The 23,143-nt window shown below is 38.2% G+C and overlaps 1 protein-coding gene across 4 annotated transcripts in view; it reads right to left on the bottom strand.

The window, feature by feature from the left end:
* The window catches only part of Lim3 (Lim3 homeobox protein), a 202,214-nt gene that overhangs the window by 49,132 nt on the left and 129,939 nt on the right, over window positions 1–23,143 (bottom strand). For 3 of the 4 annotated variants that reach the window (XR_014443569.1, XM_083138613.1, XM_083138626.1), the window contains exons 1-2: window positions 20,254–20,561; window positions 7,349–7,523 (exon numbers count right to left, since the gene is read on the bottom strand). Coding sequence is in view for 3 of the 4 variants with exons in the window: in XM_083138613.1 (XP_082994739.1) it covers window positions 7,349–7,523; window positions 20,254–20,377 (299 nt within the window). In the remaining variant the exon portion in view is untranslated. Of the gene's footprint in view, window positions 1–7,348; window positions 7,524–20,253; window positions 20,562–23,143 lie in introns of those variants that run through there. The other variant, XM_083138620.1, reaches the window with a different exon arrangement.

Genomic DNA, 23,143 nt, shown 5'->3' with positions numbered 1-23,143 from the left:
AAATAGTTAATATACGGTTGTTTAAAACAAAAGTACAAAAATTTAATATTTTCTAAGATATGATACGTAACTTCGAAAAAAAATATATCTAACTAAGCGTTGAATTCAGGCTTGTGCTGTCTGATAACAAGGCTTTCTTCTCAGTACTGCAATTTGATCCATAAACAGACGCACAGACAAATCTATCAAGACACAAAATATCTTATTATAAGGGATGTCTCAGATATATTTTCGTTTTTAAAACTATTAAAATAAATACTTAATTTTTTGTATAAAGATAAATTTATTACCAAAAGAAAGCTTCAACATTAAATTTTTATTTGTGGAAAAGAGTATTGGACAAATGGTGACCGTTCATGTTTTCATATTCAGTTATTATTGAACTTGCTGCTTGCAGTCTTAATGATTGGCGAGGATCCTCACTAACAGACTGACGCACACGGTCAACGTTTCTCTTCGATCTTGATGACCTTGGAAGGTTTACTCGTCATAGTGCTTCCAGTGTTTTCAAACTTTCTCACCCAATATTTAATTAAATTTGCGCTTGGGACGTCTCTCATTCCTGCCAGGTTATAATGATGCCGGTACAAACGACGCACAACAACATAAGAATCATTACTTTTATAAAACGCACGAACACAAAAAGCACGTTGCTGCCACGTAAAGCTCTCCATGGCAACTAAATATTAACAATGTTGCCAATCGTTTGCGATCTATTTCATTTCTCCGTAATGTGCGAATTGCCCCAGAGGGCGGATTCAAAAACGAAAATATTTCTAAGACACCCTTTACTAGAGCTTGGTACTTTCTTTTCGGCCAACGAGTCGGTAGCTAACGAATAAATCGAGTGTGTACTCAAACAAATAGACCGGCCAATATTTTATAGAAGGAAGTTAGTATTTTACATATTTTCCAGCACCACTATTACATGTTTGTAGATTTATTTGCTTCCGAAAATCGAACGATTGTTTCTTTTGTTCAACTGTCGTAGGTGAATTCCCAGATCGAGATTCATTATATCGCATTAGGTAACTTGTTTCAATACCACTAAATTTATTTTTCCATAATTAGTAATTTCTGAGAAATAGATGCACTAATTTATTTCGATTGTTAAGTATGCCATAATCAAACGAATTTTCCAATTGATCGAATATACGTATGTAGCGAATGATGCTAGTACTTTGCAGGTCTTTCAGTTTACTAAATTTCACATTTACAGCTTGAGCGGTTTCGGGATTACTCAGGCGTTAAAAATGTGACCCTCAGTTGCTTGCCTCCAGATAATTTATTATGTCGCGACGATCTAGTATTTACCAGAACTCAAAATTTACTAAGTGCTATTGCTGTGGCTTTAACAGCTTCGGAGATAGAGATATTTCACCTGATATCAATTTTTGCCCATCGCAACCGAACAGCGTGTCCTATGGGGATAATTTATGAATTATCTATTATATAATAGGCGTTATCAGACCACCAAATTTTATGTTTGTATCCATAATAGTTTGTGAGACACTGATAGCTGACCCGGACGGACACGACCAGTGCATAAGAATTTTTTTCGGTTTTAAATAGTATCCTGAAATGTGAATGGCTTCTAGTGCCAGAAAATATAAGATCATTGTGTCAATTTTCCATATTTTATATACTTTTTGCCTGTCTATTTTAGCCAATGTAAATGCTTTATCTTCCGAACTGTATGAGGAAGAGCATATAATAATGTTACAAAATTAATGCATTTTTCGTAGTAATGTAGACAATAGATATAATTTCTCAAAACACATTAACGGGGCCTATACGAGTGCCTTAATCGCAGCATTCAAACCGTCACTTCAATTCTGTTGCTCGGAATCACCCCTACTAAGTACTGACATTCTTGTATCCATTTCCAGTATGTCTGGTTTCACATACATGAACCTGTCGCTTCTGGAAAAAAAATACTCTACATTCCACGTGTTGAAAGATACACGTACGTTTGCATTCCCTGACCATCCTCCTCTGTCAATATATCGTATTTTTCAATACTGAATGTCCTTGCTGCAACAATCCGAAGAATGCTTTTGTACTTTAATTGTCACCACGGCAACTCTTAGCTTGAAGATGTGGCGTTCTTCCCGTTCTCTTATGAAATCATAAGTTCCGGTACAACATGAACCACACCGGTGGCTAAAGAGCAGAAGCTGGACGTGGCTAAACGTTCCGCATGCGCGGTCTGCAACCTAGTAGTATGGAAAGCCTTTCGTCCATTTGCATTGCCTCTAAGCTCGAGATCGGACGCACTTTCCTTTTCCTCTAGAGTGTGATAAGTGGCCAAGGATGGAGGGAGTAGTCAAGCAAAAACCGAAGAGTGACATTTCGGCCATCCAGCTCCTGAGGCAAAACCTTAAGGACACGAACCTGAACCTCGTCAACGATATACAGCTGCTGAAGGAAGAGATGGGCCACGTGACGGACGAGATGAACAGGATGCTGGATGCCGTGAACCGGTTGAAGGAGGATGTAGATCTCGAGGAAGTTCCGGAGGAGAGAGGGGATGGGGATATCAGAGACTCCCAACGGACTATATGAATGCTGCGAAGGGTGATGAAAGTCTACCATCATCAACATCCCTGCTTCCCCCCTGAGCCACCGAACAGAGATCTTCAGCATTGGAAGCGCTTTTCTCAACCAATAGTATTTGTCTCTGTTGCATATATTTCGGGTTTAAACAACGGTGAAGGTTAAAACAGCGGTTTTGTTTCATTCTTGAATACCATATATTGATAAAAGAATAGAGCTGATTAATGAGCGTCCTGAGGGGACACTCAAAAGTCAACCTCACTTCCACGTAGTGCATCCCGGTAACTGCAGTCTTGCAGACCAACGAGGCTCTGCACGTAAGGCCAGTATAATCTTCTGTATGGCTGTGTTTAGTCCTTATATGTGCTGAGTACCCCTTTATAAGGAGATTTTAGTCCTCAGAGCGCGTGTTGATTTTTGTTATGGCTCCATATAACGTGACGGGGGCAAATAGTCCCAGGCGGGCATACATTAACGTAAAAACACGTCGACGTCATTAAATTTTGCACGCAGCATAGAAATCCGACAGTATTTGGGGACCTGCGGATGGTGCGCACCGTAATTTTCGTACGCACCCCCGTAATTTTCATACGGCCCAAAAGTTTAGGGGGCCTTAACTTTTCTGCGTATATGCGTACGTAAAGGCGGCGGGAGATGAAAGGACAGGTTGAGACTGAAAGGAACCAGCGGAGATAATTCGTAACAATCTATAAAATAATTGAAAATATTAAGTACAAAGAACTGCAAATCCCAGACATTTAGCCATCACCTTTCCAGACAGGAAATATCTAGAAACATCTGAAAAATGCCTTGTCAGACATTGCCGAGCTTCCTTGATCGCCATCGTTGTAAACAGGTGTAAGCAATGGCAATCAAGGAAGAGACCACAGGTCTGACTCTGCATTTGCTTAGTAAAATCGATCTCAGTAAATATCTGGGAAGAGAGAGGTCATTGGTCAGTTACAAGCATTGCGGAGAGAGAGAGGCAGAAGTATGATTTGGGGAAGAACGTGTTGGGGCGAGTCAGACACTGTTGTATAGTTATGTCCATAACCATCCTTCGCAGATTCAGCTGCCATACAGAGACATTAGCCATGCAGGGCCAGTCTTTAGTTGTTTAAACTCAAGTATTGTGTGTTGCCATTCATTTATGTGCATAGTTATTACCTCTCGCACCTCACCATCAGGCTTACCATGAACAGCGAGTTTGCCAATCGTTGGGGATGAATGATGAACTGAGCTACACCCACTTGTTTCGATCCCACATACCCTATGGTATGTTACGAATTGCCCTGCTCTTCCTACAGCCAAGACCCAGCTATTATGAACAACCATAATCCATGAGGTACCACCGCTGAAAGGTCGGTCCCTGGGAACCCCTTTTTGTAGATCGCAGATAGTACGGGACTACCTGAGCTTGTGCTTGGAAGAATTGGGCTTCGAGGGAAGGATGTACGGATGAAAATGTACGTCGCAGTGTATGTCTCGGCAATCTGGCGTAACGTATTTGCGTAAATAAGCAGCGGATTTACGTCGCGTATTTGCACGTCAGTATTTGGGTCGCTTAAGAGATGACACACCCACAATTTTTATTTGAATAAGTGAATCATGAGCATCGCCAGATTTTTTTGTAGTGCGGTCAGGTCATTGGTAAAACAAGAGTAGTAGAAATTAGGGATTGCGAAATTCGGAAAAAAAATTATCGGGATATCGGATAATTTTCTATCTGGATAAGCTGATATCCGGATGTACGGATGACTCGCATATCCGAATTGCCAGGATTATCCTAATTGTCCGAATATCCGATGTGTGCATTATCCGGACAGTTTTATCATTTGTCCGTTTTACGGGCTATCCACATAATTTTTTAATTCGTAATGTTCGTATTTCATTGTATGGCTTTTCTACAAATCCTTCATCAAATCTGTACTATCCGGATATATCCTAATTATCCGGATTTTTGGACTATCCGGATATTTGGATTATCAGGATATCCGAATTATCAGATTGTCCGGATTATCCGTTGCATCCGAAACAGTTGTCGTATAATTTCAAATCCGGATTTTGTGGTCATCCCTAAAAGAAATAATAACAATGATCGTTATTATTATGATGGTTATGATTATTATTATACGGTATTAATAAAATAAGCCATTTCTATTCTAAATGTATTATTATTATATCCTGGGGTAAACTTTTCTACTGGATCCATCATGTGAGGGAATGTCGAGCACTATTGTTTTTCGTGATTGTTTATATTTCATACAGTAGTATGCTGCAATACATGGCTTTTCTGATTTGTTATTACCTTTTACGTGCCTCGTTAAAAAGAAGAAGATTTAAAAGTTGGAGGAGGAACTTTAGTCATAATATTTTATGTTATGTGACCTTTAACACAATATTATTAATTTTTGGACATTTGGAAACTTTGGAACCAATTATTCTTTCGTTTATTGTACACTAAATTTTTCGAACTATCGCTGTTTTTACCCTGGTTTCTTTGTTTTAATAAATAACTGAATTTCATTTATTATTAACAATTTAAAACATAGCAAGCTTTCTGCTTTTCCGTAACTTAAGGAAGGATGCTAATTTCCAGGGAGGTCGGCGGACCGGTTTGACCCACCCCCTTCTCCTACCCGACTCGTTTTGTTGTACAATGAGACAATCAAATTTGAAGGGGAATCTGGTTCCCAGAAACACAAATATCAACGTACTGAAAACATGCGCGCTCAGTCATTTGAGGACGTTTTTGCGGGGGGAAATGTTTGCCACCTTCAAGGGCTGTGGCGGTGACAATATATACAGTATGTAACATTGTTATTCGTACACATAGAATTTCCGCGAAAAAAATATCATATCTACTAGTAAATATAATAATTTTCATATGTACCTGGAAATTAATGTTAAAGAAGGTTTCACCAACAAATGTTAATAAAAATGTATGTTCAAAGTGTATAAACAGAGCATATAATTTGTGTGAAAAGAGATAAACACGCTGTTTCATGCAACATTGTTATTCGTAGAGGCAAGAGTTTCAATCTTCCTCGCATACAGCGCGACCGCTATTCCGGCGATTTCGTGCAGTTTGCAACTTCGTAACAAGTTTGAACATGCAGGCGCGCTCCCTGTCAAGCGGAATGCTGGCGTAGGTATTGTTGTAGCCCTATCGTCTATCTATCAGCGTGTTCGAAATGGGCAAGGTGAAGGAACTTAGTTCCGATCTGAAGGATGTTATTATAAATTTGGCTCTTAGAGGTTATTCGTTAAGAAAAATTGGACAAACAGTCAATAAATCACACTCCACAGTTTAATACATAGTAAACAAATTTAGAGAGGAAGGTTCAACACAGAATGTGCCGAGAAAACCAAAAGAGAGACGGTTGAATAAACGTGATGTACGCTTTATTTTAAAAAGAGTGCGAGAAAACCCCCGACTAAGTGTTCCTCAGTTACGACCGTTAGTAGAGAATGTTGCTGGCAAGATGATGTCCGATCAAACTGTCCGACGTACCTTGTGGAAGCATGGATATCATGGCAGAATACCACGAGGCCGTATGTAAATAATGTGAATCGCAGGAACAGACTTTCATTCGCGAAAGAGCACATCCACAAGGACCAGGAATTTTGGGATGTGTCATATGGTCAGACGAGTCCAAGATTAATATATACGGGTCAGATGTGATAAATAGGGTCTGGAGAAAAATCAAATAAAAGCAATGATCACATTAACACAGTTCCAACAGTTAAACACGGTTGCGGGTCATTAATGATTTGGGGCTGTATGTCGTCCAAAAGTGTTGGTACCATCCAGTTTATTGATGGTATAATGGATGCATATGTCTATTTGGACATATTGAAGAACACTGTAAAGAAGAGTGCCCAAAAAATGGATATTCCGCCTATCTACAGATTCCAGCAAGACAATGACAGTAAGCATCAGGCGCGAGTTAACATGAATTGGCTAATGTGGAATGTGCCCAAACTACTACCTACAAACACCAGCTCAAAGTCCAGACTTAAATCCCATTGAGCATTTATGGGCAATTTTGAAGAGGCGAGTCCATAAAGCAGGCGTCAAGTCCAAACAAGAGATGAAAACTGTTGTGTAACCCAAGTGGAATAAAATAAGCTCTTAAACATGTCGGAAACTGGTTAATTCTATGAAGAACAGGTGTCAAGCAGTAATTAAAGCCAAAGGATAAGCATCAAAGTATTAGAACTGTCAGTCAATTTGCTCTGAATATACTTTTTTCTTTTACATTGTTAAGTGTACGAATAGAAAAGTTGTACAAAAAATGGCATGTTTCTCTTTCAGTTTCATTTAATTTATTATTGACATTGGTTATACAGAATTTGGGTAAGATTTTATGTTCCTAATGATATTAGTTATTGAATTGTAAAGAAACAATTTCAAAAGAGTGTATTTCCTTTCAGATATTAAAGCATTTTCTTTGAAAATCCGTGTGTACGAATAAGAATGTTAGATACTGTATAAACATATGAAATTTTAATTTTTATATATATATATATATATATAAATGTCAAGACGTACACATTCAAGACAACTACAAGGAGCAGAGGTCTAGTAATAGAAATTCATAATACTTTTTTTCTTTAAATACCTATTTTACATTTTTCTTATAACTATGAATCTGTATTTAGATATAGTAATTACCTGGAGTCGTTCACCTTTTTACACAACTTGGTACCTTTTTACAATTATTACGATGGTATACTCTTGCCTTACACACTACACTTTCTTTCGCACTTAGCTAACGTTGAGACTCACTTGAAAAAGTCCTCCTTGCAGAACACTTGGCCATTCCTGGCGAAGCACTTCTCAGTGAGCTGCGTGCTGCACTCGCTGCACTTTAGGCACTTCGCGTGCCACGTCCTGTCCAGCACTTTCAGGATGAAACGATCCAGGATGAGTTGCTCACAGCCTCCACACTTAGGAATAGTCGCTGCAAGAGAAGATGGAGAGTAATCAGTACACAAGTTTCATCTGCTAAGTGCTGTGTGAAGTCACATTTACAAGTTTCAATTGTTTAAATTGGAAGGGAAGCGAGCTCATGCATTTTATTTCTAATTTTGTTTGCAAACAATAACTTTCAGCATTAGAGCTTAATGTTAAGGTGAGAAAGTGATAATTACAAGTTACTACCGATATGGATTACACATGTCGAAGTGAACTCAACACACACACTCATGTAAACCACAGTTTCTACATGTACTTATATCTAAATTGAAAGTCATGCTATTAATTTGTGAAGTCGTAGGCTTGAGATGAGAACGAGACTGCTATTTATAAAATGACACGAGACTGACAAAGAGATAGTAGGAGATGCTAAACCAAATCTCGTCTCATTTGAATAGCGATTCCACCTTAGAAACACACTGTGTTTTGCTGTCTTTATTATAATGGTTCAATTTGAATTCACTTCTATTGGCCAAGGATAACATTTTAAGAATATGGAAATAGAACTGAATTTCTTCTGAAGTGCCGCCTCTCTTCTTCTAACATGTACAGTCACGGACACTTCAGCGACATTGTCTCGCAGTGGGATCTTTTTTTAGTTAGTGTTTTATGTCTACTTTATGCACAGTAAGACTAATCGGGACGACCTACAGTTTAAAGTGGGATCCGAACCACTACGTGCCTCCAGCGGGTATCGAACCCGGGACCCCTTGCTTACAAGGCAACGACGCTACTACTGCTCCATCGAGGAGGCCTAATGTGGGATCGTTTCAACCCAGAAGAGTCTGTGACTGTAGATTAAAATGTACAGTCACCGGCAATAAAAATGAAATATCTAGATCCTGAAATGCTCGTAAAAATTTGCTATTAGAATACACTTTTAACCTTACCGGTGCCTGTATGTCTTAGGAGACTACAAAAATGTCTCACGTTTCGAAAACAAGATAAAAATTGTGTGTATGTATACTGAATTCTTCCTAAAGGACTCGGAAAAATGTATCTCCAGATTAAACTAACGATTTTAACAAGAATTTACAAGATATATCGTGCTCTTATTGTAAAGAATATACCAATTGTTTAAATAAAACAATCTAGGTCCTGCAGGAATGCACTGGGCTAATAGTTTTGAAGGTACGAAACGGAAACTTCTAGTTCGTAAGCGGCAAGAATTCCAGGAGTTGAAACAGAAATCTTCAGATGTGTCCAGAACGACACTAGGAGTCAGTTGATGTAAGATTAGGAAATAATCATTGGCCCGGTTCCCCTCGGCGCACGTCACTGCAGCGAAAGAGTACGAGGTATCTTTGTCGACGCCCCATTCTCGAACCACCATATCCTTCTGCTCGAGTTCAAAGATGGCTCCCAGAGCGCGCTCCTTAACCCGGTTTCCCGCCAGGAGGTCGATGCTTCCATTCAGAGGGAATACGACACCAGCGCCGCGCATTAGGCGCCATTACTTCCCGCCGTCCGCAGCTAACGGAGGAACATCTGGGTGCGGGTTACGACTCGCTCCGGCCTCCATTACCGGCGCGTGAGCCTATCTAATCTCCAGGGTGGCAATCTCGCGACCCAAGAGACCCGGCACACAATCGCTTCCCGCTCGGTGCTCCTGCCAGCAGGTGACTATCGTAAAATGCCGCGTGTATCAATATATCATGCTCCGGAGCGGGGAATCCCCGTCCAACGTGCTTTGAATATGTGCATACGGATGAATTATGGCGAGCCTAGCGTCGCCATAAAGCATGGGGAAAGTTTTTTGATCGCCCCGGATAGGGCCGCGTTTGAAGTTCTTCGTTTCCTGAACAAACAGGCGTAAACAATCTTCGGTCGAGGTTATGTACGCGGTATGGAAATCTTATGAAGACTGGTAGAGGAACGAAAAGGTCTTCCACACGCCATCACCGTATGTTTCAACAATATCGCCTACAGAGTGAAATTTATAGCAGAGTGTAAACAGAGACCTGCCACGCGTTCGGTGTAGAGACAGCAATGAATTCCTCTTTAATTAATTCAAGTTTGTCAAAGGGAAACGCTGAAGAAGTTTCTTATTATATCGCTTTAATGAAATCAATGATTGATAGAGCGAGATTATTTTCGTAACATCTCTGGCTATTTTACATTTGCAGCTTGAGAGCGAGTTATAACTCCCGAAGCCATGATTAGTGCAACAAGCGAGCCGCTGACGTCATTTCAACCCTCTTGCTCACGCTCCACGCACTTGGTATGCTCGCTCGCTAGACTCGCGTATTCAGCTGGGGATGTTCCGAAAATAATTGGACTCTATCTCCTTCCTCACTCCCTCACTTTATGCTACTAGTCATTCATTTCCCTAATAACGGAATATTGTTCTCCAGTTTGGTCCATAGCTATAGTTCGTTACAGTTACAGAGTTCCTTCAACACACAAAATCGTCGCGATTAGCCAAAGAGGCAGAAATACGACGTTAAATAAGCCAAATCAATCAACACGCAAAACTTTCACTTCAGTAAAAGTATATCTTGCCATTTTTAAATGTACAGTCTCAGCCCAGCTTCTTGAATGATGTAAGCTATCTAGCAATACAAAATTTATCAATGGCAAAAACTTTCTCCTTTAAGAATTCCATGCGCACAACGCGCAATATAAACCTAGTACTGTACGCCGATATGCTCAGACATGATACAAAACAGACTACTATTTTCTAGAGACTGAGTGTTTGTACTGGAAGCGGTGTACGCAGCACCACTCTCTGACTGCTTTTACCTCCCTCTCCTCCCAGTGCCGCCTCCATGTACCCATAGAAAAGTGCTTGGTGAAACTCGGAATCTCTTTATACAGGGACATAGTGTGATTTTTTTTTCCTGAAGGAACCCCCACCTGGAATCGAACCCTGGTCTGCCGCATGGTAGTCAGGAAGGGGAGGGTATGCTCATGTTGTTTGTTTCTTAGTGGAATGTATATATAAATAATAGAGGAATGTGTTTAATTTTGCAACTGTTTTATTGTACAGTTTCCAAGCCCCTTTATGCACAGAACGTTAATCGGGACTGGATCTTCAGTTTAAAGTGTGATCCGAACCTCTGGACCTCTGGCCTCCACCGGGCATCAAACCCAAGGGAGATGCCCCAGACGGGACAAGTCTCAATCTTGTCTCTGTAACGAGACCGAGACTGCATGTCCCACTCTCTGTCTTCTTCGAGTCTTTAGTATGATATTGAAAAAATTAATACAATTTACTTCAGTATGCGAATTCTGTACAAGTATCTCAAGTGAATAGCTATCTGATATTATCCATTATTGGGGATTATTGGCCCGGGCTGCGTGGTTGCATACATAGTTAAGATAAAATTTCGTTTTTCAAGGGTTTGTAATTACGAAACGAAGCGTGAAACAGAAAAACTTTATCAGAAAAAGTTGTTTGTCTTAATATTATCTATACGCTATGAAAGTTTATGCAGTGACATCCTGTGTATATTGTTTACACTTTTTTTCCGAGACGAGAACGAGATGGATGTTTTAAATTCGAGCCGAGACTGAAAAAGAGACAGGCATTTGCAACTTGAATCCCTGTCACACAACACAATTTTTGTGTTGAAAATGTGCAATGATTCAATACACGTTACATTACTATACCAGGGTCAACGAAGTTAGGCGGTTGGGCAGATGTGCGTTGGTGCCACATATGGGAAATGGAAAGGTAAAATTAGCAAGGGCTAGGAATCACTGATTGTCACAAACGATGCGGCAATGTTCACCATGCAGCGTTCAGCGTTAATTCTCCATGATTTGTCCAACAAATATTGATACTGCGCATATAACAAAGACGGACAGCGAAATGAGAACATATATGTTGCCGTAAACCTCCAACATACCTAGTTGTGAGTAGGTCAGTGTGGCAACAGCGCAAATTCTGTCAGCCACCTAATTCTATGTCCTCGAGTATAGTGTATATGCTATCAACATTAAATACAGTGTATGTTTTTTTTTCCCTCCAGGTACCAGATGAATTTCCTCCAAAGGATTTGAAGATTAGCTGCTTATTCGAAAACACAGCAAGTGCTCCTGAAGGGTAAGTGTGTACTGAGCGTTAGTGTAATACATTGACATGTATATGTGTGCGTGTCTCCTTGTTTAACTAGCGTTTCTCGCGTAAAATAGAAACCGGAATTCACGCAAGTGACATTTCTTTGCTTGAAAGTTGATCGATGAATCGCATAATATTTTGCTACCCCACCACTGAAATCTCCTTCAAAGTTGAATGGTTCACTTCTTCTAGGCGCGTTCAGAATTGTTCTGTTTGTTCACATAAAGGGACACTGATTTCGGGTATCAATCTGCTTCTGTAGAATTAAACTACGTATCTTATTCATACGTCATGTACACACACAAGCAAACTTACATGAAAAAATATATACTCTGTCCCGAGAATTTCTGGACCGAGCGAACGGAAGCAAGTTTCTGCGCAAGTAGTGACGTGAGACGACTCGACGGAACGGGTTTGCGAAGTGGGGGGAAAGCAACTGCATTTTCCAACCTTTCCAGCAGCGTGTACTGCTTCAGCTCCAACCATTCGCTTTCTTTCCTTCTCTGCCTTTATGCGCGGCCTTGCTTCAGAGGCATATTTCCCCTCATAATAGTGATGCTCCCTCAAATAACACTGTTCCAGTCTGAAATTATCATGTTTCTTCGAAGCATAATAATTAACATAAATTACTGTGACTGAAATGAAATTGTGGAAATAGTATATACTTTTTAGGTGGACAGTAATTTTCCAGGGGGGAGCGTGCCCCCCTTGCCCCGCCTTCCGGACTTCCATGAATATAGAGTTGCCTTGAGCTATTGTAGGCATGGCCAACTTAGATTAACGAAAGAGCCACATACGAATATGTTGTTATGTTTGAGTGCCACAAGAAATGAGCACATATTGCACTTGCCTACGTTTGTATTGATATATAGACTTCTTAACAAAAATGGCGCATATTAAGAAATGCATACATACCACATGATGTTTATTCATGTGCAATTGATAATTTTGAAATTCTTCATTTGCATTACTTTCACACAGGGACAAAATAGGGTATTCACACACGCACCCCCCCCCCACACACACACCTTTGTCTATTTAATTATTTTATGCCCAGCATAACGTTAGATGAATAATTTCTTACTTGCTTAAATGGCATACTGACAAACCCCATACATCACTAAGCTTAGTTCTTGTATTATGCAATGATTCAGTTTTATTGGAATCTTGTACTTGGCAAAATAAAACATTAAAATGCTGACCAAGGCAAACTTTTATAGTATAAAAATATACATAAAAACGTAACGTTTCCACCCTCTAACAGGGTCTTCTTCAGACGAAACTTCACAACAAAACTTATTTATTTGTTGTAAAGTTTCGTCTGAAGAAGACCCTGTTAGAGGGTGGAAACGTTACGTTTTTATGTATATTTTTATACTATAAAAGTTTGCCTTGGTCAGCATTTTAATGTTTTATTAACATGGAAACAAGGCTTAACAGTGTTATCATTGTACTTGGTGCCTGCTTTGGCGAAATTTGGGGGAGTGGGGGGACAACCATCAACCTACTCGGCCACCCCGGTGGCTGCAATACTATTACAAGTATTGAAAGACATCCATTTCTTTCTCGAAATCTCATTGTGGCAGATATGTTCAAGTTTTCAAAGTTTCTTCAAGTCCACTTTATGCCCAGACTGGCTAATCTGGACCCTCCCTATATGCTTTGTCAGGCCCGTAGCTAGAATTGATATATAGGGAGGGTGCTTTATAAACCAAGGCCATTTCTCAAAAGTTTGACAGTATTAAATGAAGGAGAATTTTGTGTTTTTGGGGGTCCGGGGGATCATTAAGCTAACATGAACTGTAAAATTTAGAAATATCACATAAATACTACAGTTTTTTCTATATCTTCTAAAACATCTCTTGAAGTGTTAATTGACTGCTACTGGCAGCCCTTACTACACTCCATGATACAGATATATATGTCACATACAATGCTGTACTTTTTATTGACGAGATGAAAGAAACTATAAACACTGTTAACACATCACATAATACATATTAAGTAAACAATAGAGAACTTCATTGTGAAATGTATAACACACAAGATATACTGTTAATGTAACCACATTAGCAGGCATAACTACATTTTCAATTCTCGATCTCCATAGCAACGTATAACAAAACACGGACCCTCTTAATTCATCCATACACTTGTACAGTTAGAGTACGTTCTTACATATTTTAAAATTCAAGCACAACATTTATTCAGTTTTAAATTTGGAAGTTTTTTTCTGAATGTCTCATTGCTGTATTAAATAATAGGCTTATATACAGGTATAATTGAGTTTCTGTGTTTAATATTCCAAGCGGTTTTCGGCACCATTTTTACTTCTCATTCTGCAATGCGCATGCGCTCACGAGGAAAGAACCGGTTCTGCCGGTTTTTGTAAATTAACAGGCAGACTTAAATTTTAACCGTAGAATATTGTAAAATATACGGTAAATTTCTAGCACTGTACAAGTAATCCTCAACCAGGAAGACAGCTCGAAGAGTGAGTATAAGGTGTACTCGTGGATTATTGGTACCATTTTCGTCGGATGAGTTTCCTAAAATTGTCCCATTTCTTTTTCATCCAGTGTCCTTTCGGAGGTCAATCTCCCAATGGAAATTCGCCTTAAAAGGCTACTGCATGCACTGCTAACCAAGCTCATTCTTAAAAGGTGTGGGCTATAATGGTGGTAACACTTTAAAAAAATGTTTTACGGGTTAGGTTTTACGAAAACAAGACGCTCGCTCCGGGAAAGGCTGATAAAAATCTCATTATGCAGCTCGTGGGGATGCTTTGAAGAAAACAAGTTACGATGCGGTGAATATTTTACGTCGTGGTGAAGAAATCCGTCATCACGATCGTTAAATCCGAGCGTCTTTAAATATTATGGGTCCGTTGTTGTTGCATAAACCAATTTCGAATCATTTCCGCCGTTTCTCATATTTGGAAAGGATTTTCAGAACGTTTGTGAAATAAAAAAAAAATATATTTCAGCAATAAATCAAAGTTATTACGTTTTTAGTTACTTCCGCAATATGTTCACGAACCACACCGTTAACGTAGCTACAATTTGTATTCTACCGTTAAAATTCAACATCCTGCCTGTTACTTCACAAAAACCGTATGTACTTTAATTTGAATCTTTTATCATGCATGGAGATAGGTAATGATTATAAATTACAGTTGCATGCACCATAAATATAGTATTTTTAAGAATCATTATTAGCATAACTATATAATGGCCTCTAATACTTTAACAGCGGTTATGTATCTTTACGATACACTGTTAGATGTTATCGTAAAATTTACAATATTCTACCGTAAAAATTTAACAGTCTGATGCCTGTTAATTTATAAAAACGGTACTCTACCGTTTCTTATTTCAATTTGAATATTTTATCATGCATAAAGATAAATAATGATTATAAATTACACTTATCTATGCCATAAATATATTGTTTAAAACAGTCATTCAAATTATATTAATTAGGGGAAATATATCAAAGCCGTTATTACTTTAAAAACGGTCACGGTCACTTTTTAAATTGTAATCGGATGTCAGCGAAAATTGACTGTCTTACACCGTCATTTCTCCAGTCAACATTTTATAATGCAGATATAACTGATTTCGTGCACTTCATCTGATTTATGAGTACTTTCTAAACCTACAGACTCCCTATCAGCGCTGTTTACTGAATGATTTTAGGTATCTTTACAAAATTGTCAATGACAAAATCCGTTTCAACACGCTCCTCCAGGAATTCCACTTTCGAGTGCCTATGCGCTCAACACGCAACACAAATCTATTTTACACAAAAAAGCCTAGACTGGAAATTCAAAAAAAATCGCTCTTCCACAGACTTCCCACTCAAAATAACGACCTCCCATCAAGTGCTGATGTATTTTCCACAGAGTATGCCTTTCGGTCAATCATCAGAACATATGTTGCTAAGTAATATTTAATTGTGCTATCTTGACTTATTTATATTAATATTTTGTCTTATTTTGTTATTTTTATTTTTGTTATTTTCATTGTTACTGATTTCAGTGTAAAATGGCTATGTGCTGTATCTGAAATTTTCTCAATAAATAAATAAATAAATAGTAATGCACTACATATTGGCTGTAATTTTTGGAGGAAATGAATTGCTGATGCTATAGAATGCCAAGTAGCAACGGTTTGATTATTTTTTTCTTTACACTTTTTCGAATTTCTGCCACTTTTAGCTAATCTGGGCTATGAGGATGATTGATGATATGATTAAACTGATGAAGGAGCATTCACAAGAAACATCCATGCCCAAGCCGGGGTTCGATCCAGCGACTCCTGGCGTCGTAAAGCGCTGTGTTAACCAATTCCGCTACGATGGTCGGCAAGTACCAAACAGTGTAATTACTCCCAGGAAATCAAATAACACTTAACAAATTGTATACTTACATTTAAGAGAACAATAAAAAATAGTTTACAAATTATTCGGACGTTTAGTTATAAAAGCCTGAAGAATAGCAATGCTCAAGTTTCCTAGGCATAATATAGGATAATGTGAGGATTCCTAGGATAATATGAAGATAATTAAATTTTGAAAATAACGAAGGTTTAATTACAAACTTACATTTTTCAAGAAAATGAAAGAATACGCGCGACGTAAATATGACATAGCCTTGTTACTTGACGTGGGGGGCGGTTCAATCTGCTCTCCCTAATTTGTTTAGTATAGGATCTTTTAATTAATTCTTAATCAAATAAGCAGCTATTCAAAACACTATAATGTTTCAAAGAATTTCTAAAAAATGTATATTTTAAATATTAATATGATTGATTTAGTATCTTATGCATTCTTCAATGCATAAAATGGTACACAGTTCTATAAAGTAATGTTATATTTTCACAATATCAGCATTACTCTTTCGTTAAGTATTATGGAGTGAAAACTTTTGACGTAGCAACATGTCTAAGCAGTAATGACCTGTATATTTTTATAAAAGAGAATTGGCAACAATTGGAAATAGAAACCAACTTGTAATATAGAGTTCAAGTTGTTAGGAATACATATTGTATAGGTTAATTGTAGCATAGTTAATATTAGTGATATTGTTCAGAAAATAATAGCCATTAAAATTTCACATGTTGAGCTATAGAAAGTTTAATCTCTCCAATAACATCTGTCTGTAAATACTGCCGTGAAAGGATGTAAGAATATTGTATTGTGAAAATCTTAGAAGACATAACCCGTATGTATGCTGTAAAACGTGCAGACGATAAAAATTACAAACTGGATATGATCGCAGCATATTTGGAGAAAGAAGTCCATTGGATGTAGTTGGACAGAAACAGCAAACTGTAATCGTGTAATTACAGGGAACAAGTCTGTAGAAATAGAATATTTTTTAAAAAAAGAGATACGGATAACATAAGCGATTGTATGTTTAATTAAATATAACCAGGAAAGAAATGAGAAGCAAAATAAAATAAGTTTTATTGGTTCTAAACCTAACAAGTTACAGGATATGTTAAGTAGAATAGCTCAAATAAAATAACAGTTATAAAGGCATCCGATTGTGGTAATGGTCAAATAGATTAATAAAATTATTATGGCCAATACATGAAATATAAAATGTCAGAATATTATGAAAATAAGTTTCGATTCCATTGGCAATCAAGTTTTTCCAACAGACATGATACAAGAAACACTTGAATCAAAAATCTTTACCAACGAAGGACTAAAGTCGAAATGATGCATGCTAGGAGTAAATGTGTTAAGACGACATTCCATGTCAACGTGCCCCTGAATCTCATTCTTTTAAATTTAAATGAAATGCTGTAACTTTTATCTTCTGAGTCAACAATCTAAAATTGTCGTTTGGATAAAAATTCAAGTATTATACATAATTAAGTAAGAAGGTAGAAGGTATTTTACGTTACCCACCCTTGAAACCAAAAAGCAATTAATTTCTCCTTCAACTCTTACATTTCTCCCTCAACTCCACAAGAGTATTCAAAGATAAATTGCCTTCTCTCTTCTTCTTAAATAATTTCATTTTTCCGATTTGAAAATTCACAGATATTAAAATAAATTTCTTGGGCAGTGTTTTATCTGTCCCACCCGTGACACAAAATTGTTCACTTATAACTATAAATCTGGAAAAGTATTTTAGAGGTAGTTATGTTTAATAAACCGTGTTTAGCCGGCCTCTGTGACGAGTGGGTAGCACATCGTATTACGACACCAGGGATCCCTGGTTCGAATCCTGGGGTAGGCATGGATGTTTGTGAGTGTCCATTCATCAATTTCATCATCCCATCACTCATCCCCATCTTCGCAAATTAGCCAATATGTGGCACAAAAATCGAAGTAATATCAAGCAAATCAATCAGTGTTTAGTTTCATAATTCATGGCACAGAAACTGTAAGAAAAATGTTGCTTAACTATTACTAGGATAGTTACATTAATCAAAAATGTATTCTGGGTGTCCCACTCGTGACAATGGAATATCCCACATATGTGTATGTATGTATATATATATATATATACACACATGTTATTATTTTTAGCGTCAAAGAATTTGTGAAATTAGGTATTGTATTTCAATTACTTTATGTCGTGGCCAGTTACTATCCATATACATGTACTTGTAAATGTACATAATTGCTTATGCCAAGGCGAAGTGAATAGTGTATCTATATCTTAGTCGTCTTTCCCTGAAATACTTTCATAAGTGAATTTACCAACTTTTTACTACTACAGTTCATCAATATTAGTAGTAGTACCCGGATTCTTTCATCAACATGGGCATCAGTCCGTATTTAAAGAAACTCTCGTATCTAAGGAAATATTTTACTCTCAGTGCACAGCACAAAATTCTCAAGAGAATTCTCCGAAATATTTATCTGAAAAGATCTGACAGTGAATAGGTCTAACACGACTTCCACAAGGAAAACAGCCTAAAATTCTAATGCATAAGAATTATATTTACAACAAATCTTTCATTGTTATTGCAATAAGGAAATTGTTCATACTGCCTGCACCATTAACAATAGTTGCCTAACCACACACTTAAAAAAACAACTTAATACTGTCGTACCAAATATTAATCGTAACCGTCTGTTGAATGTTTTATTTTTAATATTTCTAAGTGTCAAAAATTGTATTGAGTATTTAACATATCCTTGTTTCTTTTTACGTTATATTTTAGTCATGATTTTTATATCTTCTTTTCCATAATAATTTATTAATTGTATAATAATTTATTAATTGTATGGGGTGTAAGGGGTGCTTCTTCCACGTAGTGCACCCAATAGTCAACCTCACTTCCACGTAGTACACCCTGGACTGCAGGCTAACGAGGCTCTGGCGACTGGCCCCATGGCCAGTATAATTTTGTTTGTATTGTCCTGTTCTTTTGCCCTTGTGTGTCTGTGCTGAGTGCCCCTTTACAGCCTCAGCTTTTAACGAAAGTCAGAAGATTTTAAGTTTTTAGTTCTGCAACGTTAGAGTTGTTATGTGTAACGATAAGGGGCTGGACCCCGTATAATGTGATGGGTGCAAAATAGACTTAGTGCTGACGCACCCAAACCTTTAAATTCAAATTATTAATTGTATTTCATGTTTTATTATGATTAATGTTTATCTTTTTATTTTTGCTTCTCTATCACGGTTCATAATCACGGCCATGAGATCGAAATGATGATTGAATGAAATTGATGAAGGAACACTCAAAAATGAACACCCAGATCAGAGCTCGAACCTTCAACTCTAGATAGCAAGATTGCGAGCCGATGGCGCCCAACACACTCGGCCACTGAAACTGAATTTTAATTTTGTGGCAAGGGTTGATTGTTCGAAGCCGAAACACGCCAGATAGATATTTTTCTATTCTATTTCGAGTTAGTAAACTGTCACCAAATTTAGAATGAATAAGATACATCGGGCCACTGAAACTGAATTTTAATTTTGTGGCAAGGGTTGATTGTTCGAAGCCGAAACACGCCAGATAGATATTTTTCTATTCTATTTCGAGTTAGTAAACTGTCACCAAATTTAGAATGAATAAGATACATCGGGTACATTTTCCGGATTAACAATTATAACGGTGACAGAGTAACAAAATTTTGCTACAAGAATGAGTAATCGTAAGAAAATGAACAAGCAAATAGAGTATCCTAACAGTAACAAAATTTTGCAACAAATAGAGCAATCGTAATAAACTGTTCCAACAAATTAGAGTAATCGTAAAAAAATGTTCCAACCAATAGAGTAATAGTAACAAAATGTTGCAACTAATAGAGTAATCGTAACAAAATGATGCAGCAAAATAGAGTAATCGTAACAAAATATTCCAACCAATAGAATAATCGTAAAAAATGTTCCAACCAATAGAGTAATCGTAACAAAATGATGCAGCAAAATAGAGTAACAAAATATTCCAACCAGTAGAGTAATCGTAACAAAGTGTTGCAACCAATAGAGTAATCGTAACAAAATGTACCAGTATAATAAGGCAATCGTTACAAATGTTTCATCAAATAGAATAATCGGAGCAAATTGTTTTCTACAAATGGAAAATCGTAACAACATATTCCAACAACAAAATAGGGTAACCGTAACAAAATGTTTCCAACTCTAAAGCTAAACAAAGAAAATGTTTTTTTGTTTACTTACCCAGGAGTGCTGAGGGACAGTGCGGCGGTAGGCGAATTTCCGATTCGTGTTCCGGTATGGAATGGTGCGATTCCGGACTGGACTGTGGAGGCGTAAGCGGCACTTCAGTCCTATACACTATCATGTCCGGTACCACGAGGGAAGGAACGTGCCTGCGATATGCACAACACTATACAGTTCTCCGCAGCATACGAGAATTACACAAACCTAATCGGAAGTTCTGATTTCGAATCTCGGGCCTCCTTTTTCGATCATGTCATGTAAATATTTGATGGCCGTGGGTGATCTAGCAGTGCTTCGCTATTTGCTTGTTGTTTCTTGCACGTTCGTCTCTTTTAATTATGGATGACGCGGACCAAAAACTGATCACGTCAGTGCTACATAGCCGACACGATGCACTCACCACTTTTCGTTGAGTGATACACAAAATTTTGCCTCCTCCACATGTGACAATCGCCCCCCCCCCACCACCATCCCCACCCTTTTCGAGTAAACCCGTCTCTCCCCTTCCACCCCCTCCCCCTGTCGAACCCCCTTCCCCTTCGGGAGAACCTTCAGTTCTTATAGATCTCTCACCCCTGCCAGCACCCTCGTCACGACGATCCGTAAGGCCGATTTTCCCGCGCGGAGAAACGTCGCTGTGAGTCTTACGTGCACGCTGCCGGGGTCTGACAAGTCAAGCACGAACAATACGTTGGCCGTGATTGGTTCAGCGGACGATGACGTGGTTATCTCTCAGCCTGCTCCTCCCCCTTTTGGGATCTCCTCTTCCCATTGCGGCTCCTTTCATCTCGGCGTTCGGCTGTGAAGGTTGCGACTGTCGCTCTTAAAAGATAAACATCCCAAATTTGCAATCAAATGTTGACTTCTGCTGGCTTTTTGCATGTGAGTCACATTCGGTATGTCTGTTCTCAAGAAAAATCTGACAGAATTTTTTTTATTTGTTTCGTTTCGTATAAGATAGAGAAAACCGACGGCCCTTTTAAGAAAATTAAGTTGGAGCTATGGTTTTAGCTCCAAGCAGTAAACAGTGTACGAATAGAACTTTTTGTTTTGCTGCTTTCAGGCGCAAACAAGAAATTTTCACTGTACTTTGTTATGGTGTTGATAAACCCATATTATTGGTCACAATAACTAAAGGAAAGCATTCACAAGATAACATCAGCACCCTCCCCCCCTGTCATACACAATTAATCATTAGTTTCTTCACCTTAGTATTTCCCCCCTTATTTTGCACTTTTAGTTCTGAAATTTTCCTTTTTTGTGATTGTCATTGCATTTTGAAGCACTTTCATTGCCGCTGTTTTCTCGTTTCAAGACCGAATGTGTGGTGTGTGTGTTCCAGAACAAGTAAATAACTAATATAAGGTAGGGGACCCAAATATCGTCCCCTAGTCACTTTTGCCTACCTGCAGACCATATCAAGAGACGTACGAGCTCCAAAATTGTTTATAACCTTCGTCAACTATCTCTTTACCTAGAAACCAAGCCAAAGCTTCTATACAATCAATTACTAGTACCAAAAATGATTAACGTTAAAAGTACTCACGTATCACAAAACAAATAAAAAGCATACCTAATTCCGTCCTCCTAAACAAGGTCGGAAAAAGGAGGGTAATAATGATTTGCTGAGGTATTCATGTTACTTACAAAAGGTCATTACAAAAGTGAACATAATGAACATAAATAGTCGAATGTGGCGAACTGAAAACATAAATTTAGCACAACTAAGAAACAATATTATGTTTACTTGAAAATAACAATAAACTTTTATTTGTTTGTGATATGAGCCTTCCAAGCAAATATCACAAAAAAATGCACAGTTTTTGGCGCCGGAGCAAGTTTCGTGCAGCCATATGAACCATTCGTGCAGGGGATCCCGTGGACGAAATTAGGAACAACCTTCAAACTAACATGATGGTTCCCACCTTTTCAACAAGTGACCTTGATGGAACACAACGCACACACCCTATTATATTGACAACGTACCTTAGCCAATGGCTTGTAGCAAATATGAAACCTACACTCACACTGGGCGTAAATGACTGCTAACAATGATATTACAAGAACTCACCTAATCACGAAACCGAAACTTGTTCATTACAGCGGACCATAAATTGTCTTGAGGACTGTTTGCCTCCCCCAATCCTGGAGTGCTGGCGGCGATTTCGGTCCTATCTACAGGGCCGAGATACTGAGGGAAACGAAATCCGGTTGCTTTCTGTAGCACCAAGATTTAAATTCAATTTATTCCTCTCGCCAACCGAATAGTTTCGGAACAGTCGCGCTTTTCTCATGACATCATTCAAGATCACGCCTCTTTGTGACAACTGATGGACGCTAGCTTTCGCGTATTTAAACAGAATGAAAAAAATCACATCAATCCAGTTTTCTATGATACACCCTCGTGGAAGTCACATTATTAGCTCTCTCTATTGAACTAAGTCTCCCCGATGGCAAAGTCGTAGGTAGTGTCGTCGCCTTGTAATCAAGGGGTCCCGGGTTCAATACCCGGTGGAGGCACATAGTGGTTCGGAACCCACTTTAAACTGAATGTCCAGTCCCGATTAGCCTTACTGTGCATAAAGTGGACTTAAAATACCAAATGTTGAGCTTTATTGAACTAATGATTTCTTTTTAATATTTACTCGATCCCAGAAAAAAATCATGGACTCATTCTTCTTGTGCAAGCGTTTAAAGTGCAAGTAAAACGAAATGCACAAAACAATATAGTCTAGGCTATTCCTTGATAATGAAGTTAATATATACTGTCAATTTTACAACAGTTCGATGTAATGTCAGTGATTATACTTACAACCTTTGAAGCCTATGTTGCAAATATGACTTATTGTATTGTTATGAGGTGGTTAAAATCGTCCCGACCAAGGCT

The sequence above is a fragment of the Lepisma saccharinum genome, chromosome 1 (genome assembly GCF_977018435.1).
Source record: "Lepisma saccharinum chromosome 1, izLepSacc3.1, whole genome shotgun sequence".
In the NCBI taxonomy this organism is placed as follows: Eukaryota; Metazoa; Arthropoda; class Insecta; order Zygentoma; family Lepismatidae; genus Lepisma; species Lepisma saccharinum.
Note: the sequence above shows the minus strand (reverse complement) of the source record. Positions and strands in the feature narration are given on the sequence as shown.